The sequence below is a fragment of the Ostrea edulis genome, chromosome 3 (assembly GCF_947568905.1).
Source record: "Ostrea edulis chromosome 3, xbOstEdul1.1, whole genome shotgun sequence".
Classification (NCBI taxonomy): domain Eukaryota; kingdom Metazoa; phylum Mollusca; class Bivalvia; order Ostreida; family Ostreidae; genus Ostrea; species Ostrea edulis.
The window spans coordinates 677,067-687,739 of NC_079166.1; the positions used below are offsets into that span (position 1 = coordinate 677,067).

At 36.6% G+C, this 10,673-nt stretch overlaps 1 protein-coding gene across 1 annotated transcript; it reads left to right on the forward strand.

Annotated features, from left to right (window-relative positions):
• The first annotated feature begins 560 nt into the window (after window positions 1-560).
• LOC125676790 (uncharacterized) lies at window positions 561-2,035 on the forward strand. Its single transcript, XM_048914612.2, has 2 exons — window positions 561-1,266; window positions 2,001-2,035. The coding sequence occupies exons 1-2, from the start codon at window positions 561-563 to the stop codon at window positions 2,033-2,035; spliced, it is 741 nt and encodes a 246-aa protein (XP_048770569.2).
• Window positions 2,036-10,673: the final 8,638 nt, after the last annotated feature.

A 10,673-nucleotide genomic window follows, 5' to 3' on the forward strand; every position in this document is an offset into this window, starting at 1 on the left:
AAACATGTCAGAGTGAAACGTCATGAAAACATGCCGGAGTGAAGCGTCATGAAAACATAACGGAGTGAAGCGTCATGAAAACATGTCAGAGTGAAACCTCATGAAAACATGCCGGAGTGAATCGTCACGAAAACATGTCAGAGTGAAACCTCATGAAAACATGCCGGAGTGAATCGTCACGAAAACATGTCAGAGTGAAACCTCATGAAAACATGCCGGAGTGAAACGTCGCACATGTACTCCATACTCCCATGCATTTTCAAAAATGAAATTCATTCTTAAGTGTACGACCTGGATTTTGATATTGATATCTGAACTGGTGCAAGCATTCAAACAAAATATCACGACAACAAACATCGCAGCGGTTTGGACATGCTCACACTAAGGTTTATCCATACATGTATCAGGCTGCTGGGAGAATAAAAAAAAATTATATAGGTTGTTCACGCAATTAGTTAATTTTGTATATACTGCAAATGTATTACAACAGATTCAATTTAATATAATACGTTTACAGTATGCACACGAATCAAAAATTTTATATAGTAACTAATAATAACATGTATAAATACAGTGGTGTATCCATCAGTTCAAGGGTCCAGTCCATCAGTCCTAGGGTCCAGTCCATCAGTCCAAGGGTCCAGTCCATCAGTTCAAGGGTCCAGTCCATCAGTCCAAAGGTCCAGTTCATCAGTCCAAGGGTCCAGTCCATCAGTCCAAGGGTCCAGTCCATCAGTCCAAAGGTCCAGTCCATCAATTCAAGGGCAGTCCATCAGTCCAAGGGTCCAGTCCATCAGTTCAAGGGTCCAGTCCATCAGTCCAAAGGTCCAGTCCATCAGTTCAAGGGTCCAGTCCATCAGTTCAAGGGTCCAGTTCACCCGTCCAAGGGTCCAGTCCATCAGTCCAAGGGTCCAGATCATCAGTCCAAGGGTCCAGTCCATCAGTCCAAGGGTCAAGTCCATCAGTCCAAGGGTACAGTCCATCAGTCCAAGGGTCCAGTTCATCTGTCCAAGGGTCCAGTTCATCAGTCCAAGGGTCCAGTCCATCAGTCCAAGGGTCCAGTTCATCAGTCCAAGGGTCCAGTCCATCAGTCCAAGGGTCCAGTCCATCAGTCCAAGGGTCCAGTCCATCAGTTCAAGGGTCCAGTTCATCGGTTCAAGGGTCCAGTTCATCAGTTCAAGGGTCCAGTCCATCAGTCCAAGGGTCCAGTCCATCAGTCGAAGGGTCCATTCCACCAGTTCAAGGGTCCAGTTCATCGGTCGAAGGGTCCAGTTCATCAGTTAAAGGGTCCAGTTCATTGGTTAAAGGGTCCAGTTCATTGGTTCAAGGGTCCAATTTATCGGATCAAGTTTATGTTTCCACAACCACACAACCGTGTCTTTACTACTACCATAAAAATGGGGGAATCCTACCAGGGGATGGGGTGGGGGAGGGGGAGGTACCAACTGATGAATCGAACTTCGCATGTAAAAATAACAACAACAAAAAAGAAAGTGGGGACCGAGTCCCTCCGTCAGTCTGTGCCTTTATTTCTTTGTATAATCAACTCACTCACGTGTGTTAATTGTACCAGAACACATGTTCTATGTTATGGTCCTATTAAAAAATCCATAGCCATCGGATAATATACTTATCAATATGTGATGGGACAGGTGTTTATGTAAAACATGGTTTTCGCTTCCTTTCCTGAATTTACCCCACCTCTCGTTCCCTTGGCATTCTGAGAAACTTAGTAATTAAAGATTTGTTGATCAATTGTTTGAAAAATTATCAATTCTTTTTTTAAAGTAACACATAATTAATAGAATTGATAATTGATAAAAGTCTTCTTTCTCAGTACTCGCAGTACTTTGATGAACTATGGCCTTGTTGGCTGCTGGTTAGTGGCTGCTAGCTTCACAAAGCATCACTAAAGGTCTGGGCTTGAATAGTCTTGTGTTTTTACAGTTTTATTTGAATACTATGAATTTGTTCTAATGTATTATTTCCATTCATTACAGGAAGAATTCGAGTTAAAAACATACCTGCACATTGAACATTTGAATAAATGCAGATAGATCAGCCCTTCTTTCATTAAAAGAAGCGTGTTTACTATTGAAAATAATGTATGTTCGTTTTAGTCAATCTAAACAAAAACAACAAAGAAAATAAAGCCTTACCACCTGATTACAGATTTATCTAAAATTTAGACTTAATACACATTCTGGTTTTTTTTCCCCTGTGAATTCATACCATGTCTATACACATCGTGATTTATAACCCACACTCTTTCAGATGTGTAAATAGCAAAGCATTAAAAGATTGTTTTGCTACATGATTGTGACAAATTATTACTTTATATTTTTTGTCAAATAATGGGTGTACATAAACACACATGATTAAGCTAATACTTTGAATAATACCTACAAGGTTATTTTTGAGGTGGTTGTTTCACTGTTTTTGTCACTACGGCAGTGTTGAATCGTGTGTGTAGCGTATTGCTTCGTTTGTAAATCCTATCGTTTTCTGTGAAGTTTACACTCAATCCTGTTGTCAGGCTTTGGATTAAATAAAAATTGAAGATCATTTTTATGAATGTTTTGCACATTACAAAACTGTAATTCTGAATGAATTTAGATGTTCATTTCGTAGCATCCGGCGCAATTATCATTCGCAATTGATTAAAACTTTTCGAGAGAGTGGACAAAACTTTTCACAAAAAATCATAATGCACATTTATTAGATAAAGCTCTAAACATGCATAGCGGAATAAGATGGGTTTACCTTCTTATTCATGACGTCACATAAAGTAACGTCAAAATGGCGCAACCATTTGTAAAACGTTGATTTAGTTTGATGTAACACGTGTCTTGTATCAAGCATCAGCAACATCCCAAAATATGTCTGTATTTACTTTAGCTGCATTCGAATTTATTTTAACACAGTTTCCCCATGTCCCGATTGGGAACAATGCATTTTACCGCATTTTTGCATTGCAGTTTTTTATTGTTTTGTTGTTGTTGTTGTGTGTGTGGTTTTTTCCCTCTTATTTTTGTGGTTTGTTTGGTTTATTTGGAATTGATACATTTTATACATTGCCAATCAATTCTAAGGTCTCTAAATCCCATTCACAGCGGCCTACAGGTAACGATTGTTTTCATACCACTCATATTGACAATAGGAAACTCCGTCCAACAGCATCGTGCGGCGGGATTCTCTACATACCATGCCATAGTATGATGATAAAGTGTGCAATCTAAGTCCTAATCTCTGCTTACTTGATGGAATTCTTTTTATCTATATCCACTTTTCTTTAAAAAAAAAAAAGAAGCATTTTCACATCTTGTACTCTTGTAATTAATCTTCTTGCACAACCTTTTCTTTATTTTATAGATTCTTTCTGCTCTCAGGAAATAATATACTAACACCAACCCGGGTCCACCTGGTGTAAAATCTCTAGATATCTTGCATCTTAATGTTAATGTTAGAGGTATCAGAAATAAGATTGATTCCCCTCTGTATTTAGTTCATGATTTTGACGTTCTATGTTTTAGTGAAACCCACTTGGAACCTAGTGTTTCAAGTGATTTGTGTAATCAGTAATGTTATATATGAATGAAACGAGAAAATTATCACCTTTCCACCTGCAAAATATGATCAGTTTTTGAAGCGCGGCCAATTTTGGCCAATAACGTCCCTTGTTCTTTAGAACAGACCGCAATACGGGACTTTCGAGATACGGATCCACTCTGACTTTTATCGCGCGTTGAACGTAATTTGTAGGGCATGCCACTTCCGGATTACAGCAACAACTAAGTAAACAAGCATGGGATACTTCAATTACTATCAAATTACTGTATCAAAATGCTATTTTTCAAAGAAAGGAAACACTACAACCATATTATAAGAAAATACAATTGATTAAATCATGTGAGTTGGCGAGGAAATCAAATCTAGGGAATATCTTGAGGATATTGGTAAAACTTCACGCCTTCCATTCAAGGATACGCGTCTAAATGCGCCTTTTTCCTTCAATCTAATTTACACCCAGGTACTAAGCACCAAAAGTGACTTGAATCGTCATCATTAGTCTGCCCATAATTTTACGGACCGTCTGCTAGCGAAACACCGTTGCGTTGATGTCAACTTTGCTTACTATCACGTGACCGCGGTGTATAATCGTCAAGTGTAATCGGTCGTTCCGGCACATTCCGAAAGTTCCGTATTCTTAAGGTGAAGGTATAATGATTGTTGTATCCAACTATCTCAAAGATAGGCGACGAGAGGATTAAGAACCCACTGACGCCTGAATCACGTGGGTAGAAATAGCACATGTTACAGGTCATCTACTTCTATGTTGTATGTGACGTCACCCAATTCCAAACAAAAGTTTTCGAATAAGCTTTCTTGGTCTCTCGAAAACGCGCATGATGCCCCTCAGAATGTTGTCATATTCGGTTACTTTAGCATCGACTTTCTAAAACTAAGTACCACGCACGAGACGCACGAGATGCACACACTCAAGAGCAGCTGCAGTCTACCACATACAATGCAACAAGCCACGTTATACTTACTACAATACTTTGTTGTTATGGTTACTACAATACTCTGCTGTTATGGTTACAATAATTTGTCGTTATAGTTACTACAATACTTTGTTGCTATGGTTACTACAATACTTTGTCATTATAATCACTATAATATATTGTTGCTATGGTTACTACAATACTTTGCTATAATTACTACAGACTTTGTTTTTATAGTCATTATAATACTTTCTATTTATAGTTACTACCATACTTTGTTGTTATAGTTACCGCAAAACCTTGTTGCTATGGTTACAGCAATACTTTATCGTTATGGTTACTGCAATAACTTGTCATTATAGTTACTACGATAATTTTTAGTTATAGTTACTACAATACTTTGTTCCTATGGTTACTACAATACTTTGTCATTATAATAACTATAATATATTGTTGTTATGGTTACTTCAATACTTTGTCGTTATAGTTACTGCAAGAAATTGTCGGTATAGCTACAATACCTTTTAGCTATAGTTACTACAATACTTTATTGTTATGGTTACTACAATACTTTGTTTTTTAGTTACTACAACACTTTGTCATTGTAGTTGCTACAATACGTTGTCGATATAGTTACTTCAATACTTTGTAGCTATTGTTACTATAATCCTTTGTCGTTACGTTTACTACAATACTTTTTTGTTATGAATACTACAATAATTTGTTGTTATGGTTACAGCAATACGCCATTGTCATGGATAATTACTAATCGGCTCACACTTGTCCTTTTCTGTAACCGGAAAGATCGGCGCAAGATTGCATCAAACCGACGCATGTATTCCCCGGAAGCGCACATGTGGATAAGGTTAATAGACTAGAACCGAATTCCTGTATTAGAAGGCAGATTAACTTTCACCGTTGATTTAGTTTTGGTATCATTAACTAAGACAAAGTGCAATAGTCCTGAGGTAATGATTATTTATGAGCAGTGCATTTTTAAAATGTCCCAACAGGTTTACTTTAAACTGCATTTTGTGCGGTCCCATTTCAATTCCCCCAATATAAATAACCTATTGACAAATGGAGTATTAAGTATTTGACGTCACACAGCATTACACAAGATAAACAAATACGCAACACAAAAAACGATAAGCTAGTTAATGACTTAAACTTCGATGAAAAAAAATAAACCTTTGTACAATCACACCAACAATGTAGTCACCCATGCCTCCTCGCGCGGGCTACTGATTCAGAATCCGATAGCTATTATATTTTTTTCCAATTCGCATAACACTTCATCCATTCTGAACTGATGACGTTTTACGTTGCCGGATATGTCCCGTATTTGTACTCATTGTGTGTGTTTGACAGATTGGAAAGTTTGCGACATAGCTCTAACTGTCCTCCACGACACGCTAAATTAACAACTTCCGGCAACCGACATTTATCTGAAATCCTATCGGGTATCGTGCATATTCATCATAAAGGTTTTGATAAGATTCCTGATGCAAGTGAAAGTAAAACTTTCCCTCCCTAGCTACAGGAATCCAAAAGAGAAGAGAGGGCTTTACAAAAATAGTTCTTATACAAAAACTAGAATGTCACTATTTGAGGTATAATCCAAACATTGCCGTCATAAGAATAAATACTTCTGTTATATAAATACACATTGATTTCTCTCTTGTTTTCTTTGGTATTATCAAATGTGTACTTCAGCTATGTTATAGTTTTGAGATCGGGTTTGGATGATTTAGTTTTTTTCCCCATTCCATGCAAGCAGTAAATGGCGCTCCGCGTCTCTTTCATTTAGGAATTGTTCAATCTAATTAGAAATGGAGTTGTTTTGAATCCTCTACCCTCTCGAACGTATGAAAAGTGGTAGCGGATTAAAAAAAAACGACAAATGTAAATTAGATTGGGAAGTGTTTATTATGAATCATATATTTAGTATAATGTCGTTTTCAGTGCAAGAATTGTACTCAGATAGGTCACTCACAATCAAACGATCGATACAATTATTACGTGGTTTTTTTTTTTTAGCGAAATAGATAAACTTGATTTAAGAAAGAAAAAAACTTTATATTTCAACTTTTTGATTTACGTTAGTTATATTCGGTGATTACCTGGCCCATCAACTACATTATATCAACTTTTTGATTTACGTTAGTTATATTCGGTGATTACCTGGCACATCAACTACATTATGTCGCAATATAGGTGCATGGTACCATAGAGCCGTCTTTTGTTTTGGAAGGATACAAATTGGAGGACTTCGGTCTACATGGAATACCATTAAGTTTGGTGGGTAAAAGTTTAATAAACTAATTCTTATGTAGCTATACAATGTATATGTATACTGATGCACTAAAATGTAGCGAATCTTAGTCTGTCGAATCTTTGGAAATCGCCAAAATTATACACCCGCCAAAAAAAGTTATTCACTATCATCTAACATGAACCTTTCAGTTTCTAATTAAAAAAAAATATATTTCATCACATCTGGTAATACACAGAAATGGAAAACCGATGTTTGATTATACTGGAGAACCGATATCAAATCATAATGTATATACAGTTTAATCTGTCTAAACCGACTATGTGTGGTTCCAAAGAAATTGGCCGGTTTGCACAGAGTCCGGAGTGCAGAATGTTGACAAGAATGAGAGTTGCTTCCCTTGTATTCATTATCTATGCATACGTGTGTAATGATTGCTAACGTTTTAATATATCACAAAAGAATTCAAAATGTAAATGTCAGTGTTTTATTGTCGTGCTCATTTGAAAAAATTTCAATTTTTATTAAACAGTTCAAAATCTGGGAATTATTCGCGCAATTTTCTGTTGGTAAATGTCGATTTCGTCTTCATCCTCGTCGTTGTCAAGAACTACAATATGTACGTTCGTCAAGTTGTGTTCGTTTAAAATTTGTCTTTCCCAGCTTTCATTGTAAATGTATCGCTTTCAACTGTCTCAATTTGTGAAACGGAAACTTGTGTAATGCCGAGTGATCGACCGGACATGGCGAGTTGTGCTAACTAACTGCATATCATCACTGTCTGACTCGCCGGAGAGCTCCGAGAAGTCCACGAGGGTAAACCTTGCTTTTGGAAAACATAACGGGATTGTTGCCGATTTTGTTGATTAATTGAACTTTGTCTTTTAATGTCAGTTCTCGTCTCTGTCGTTAGGGGGAGGGCGCCATTACCTCGTGCGTGGTGCTGTCATAATTGAAAATTGCACCCCTAAAAATCAGGTTTTATTTAAACTGATCGCGACTCATCGCCAGTTGCAGTCTTTTACTTACCCGTGGCTTCCCTTGAGACACCCTTTGTGTACACCGCGTGTGATCTACCGAATACCGACAGGTTGGTCATCGTGGGGTGGCTGGTTTAGATGCGATAATTAGAGCTAATTACGAGCAGTTGGGACCTTGTGTACACCGAATACAATTGACCGCAACAATTAGGGTGGTGTATCATCGAGGGGCCGGTTTACACAGGATAATTAAAGTTAATTGATAGCAGTTGGGACTGTGTAAGCCGGCCGATATACAGAATACGCAGTATCCGGAGTACAGGGAATTATTAATAAAGGATTTGTTAAAGAAATGTTAGGGACTATATTTTGTGGCCGGAATTGACAGAGCACCGGAGTACTCAGAGGCCGGTTTGGACAAATTTTACTGTAATTATATCTACGCTTTAAATGAATAAATACGCAATGCTGCGCAGTATACCGGAGCTGTCCATTAGCTGTCACTGTTTTCCTTTGCTAAACTTCTGTGTCCGATGAGACGCAAAATATATTTTCGTATTCACGCGAGATGCTTGTTGCTACATTCATATACTGCCCAAAGGATGATTACCAGCTGCCATGCAACTACGTTAAATGTATGAAACGAGTCAAAGAGGAAACGATCCTAAATGCATGTTTAATTAACTGGGGTAGTTAAAACTAATTATTCTTGATGCTGTCGATTTAATGTATACCGTTGACTGCATGATATAAACAAAATCCACACTTTTATTACTTTACAAACTAGTCTGTAATAAACATATACATCCTGGACCCACCCAAGCATTCAATAACAAAACCAACACTAAACGTACCTCCATCACAAAAGAGCTGATATACCGGAAATCGTTGACCGTGATTTGGAATAAGGAATTACTTTTTTCATGGGATTGCATAGGAAGAACCTCTTCATAAACACTTCATACTCAATGTCCCCCCAAAAAAGAGAAGACATTTGTACATTAAGATGAAGTGTAGAAAGATGTTTGGGCGATGAATTATTTTTGAATTACTGATTACGCCTTAGTGTCTTTACATTAGCACTGTTATCGTTTAATTTCTCCTTTATCTTGTTCATTTTGTGTAATTTCCTTATGACAAATTGTCATGAAATTTATTACACCTTCTTTTATGTTTTCACTCTACTTCGCTGCTTAATTATGCAGAAAGATGAAGCATTGACGATATGTTGATTTCCCATTAACACATCCGAAATTACCATCAGAGAGATTGGAATTTATCTAATTGGATTCATATTCCGATATCAGCAATATAAAGTCAGTAGGTGTACATTATGTTATTCAGTGACGAATGGAATATTCTAATTTTTTTATGAAGTACCTTTATACGCTGTTCTTTTGTTAAAGACAAAATATTGACGTTTGTTTTTGTGTTTTACTTGTTTATATTATGATATCATTTTTCATTTCCGGACCGAAGAAAACAATTATTCCCCCAGTTTGGACTATGACGTTTTCTCGCGTTGACGTCATAGTGATGAATAATTAGTATATCGTCTACTCTTAAATTGAGAGCAATAAGACCTGGATCCTGTATCACGACATTTCTACACCTAATGAACCGCTCATCACACCAGTGATTCTATAAGTAATTAAGGAGTCATCATTAAAACACCGTCCGGGGAATTCCATGCCGAGAAGTCATAAATTCATAGATTATTCTGAAATAACCTTTCACTAACTTACAATTGTTCTTTTTGCGTTTCCGTTATCAAACGTATCCTATTTATTTCCTGATTAGAAAATAAAAACTATCAACGTGAAAAAAATGTTTTAAATATTAACTAGAGGTGTTCCTTCATTATGTTTTTTTCCAATTGAGACAAAGACCATTATTGTGATCTGAGTACGTCACGGAAACATCTATTTAACTGTATTCCCCCGAATTAGATAAAAAAAAAAGATGATCTGAATAGACCCGCATAGCACTAAATCTAAATACAAAATGTACTTCATTTCGGTATGTTTCTCTAATCTTTTTTGTTTCATTTTCATTCAATGTTGAAAACAGACTTACATTCTGTACAATGAGATCAAAGAGTACCAGTTTTCTGCAGATGGCAATACTTGTGAACTTAGCTATTTTCAGTCACGTACAGGTTTTCCTATACGCAGAAGAGTCACACATTGTACGAATGTCTCTTAATTTCACACGTTAATGGATAAAATGATTTCTGCAAAATATCATTGATACCAATAACTTTGATTTTAAAACTACTGCCTCGTATCACTAGCCTTAATTTCAACGGCAATGTTAATATCACTAACTTTAATAACACTGTTGAGATATCACTAACATTAACAACACTGTTAATATCACTAACTTTAACACCACTGTTGAGATATCACTAACTTTAACAACACTGTTGAGATATCACCAACTTTAACAACACTGTTGATACATGTATCACTAGCCTTAATGTTAACAACACTGTTGATATAATGCATTGCTAATTATACCCACACTTTTTAAAGATGCATGTAGTTTCGACATGTTGTTACCGTGGTCTTTCCGTCCATCCCTCCGAGTTTCTTCTTCCTCAAACTCCCTTTTTATTTTAAGCAGTAGCCAATTAGTATTTTGGAATATGATAGGTGGTGTCCTGTATATGTGCAATAATGTTTCATTTTTTAAAAATTAACCCTGGGGGCAAAATGGGGTTCAAAACAATGTTTTGACTATTTGGAAAATCTTATTTAAAGAACTCTTATACATTTTACACAATAGTCAGGCAATCAGGTGGAAGATGATTGGTAGTGCCCTATAGAAGACAATAAGATTTCAGAATGTTCATCTTCACCTAAGGAGGCGGGTGTGGGTGAGGTGGCAAATGGGAGTTGAAAATGACATTTT

Coding starts and splice junctions, on each gene's coding strand:
- LOC125676790 (XM_048914612.2), top strand. CDS start 561: ATGTATAAATACAGTGGTGTATCCATCAGTTCAAGGGTCCAGTCCATC. Junction 1,267..2,000: donor TCCAGTTCATCGGTCGAAGG/GTCCAGTTCATC, acceptor CATTCATTACAG/GAAGAATTCGAGTTAAAAAC.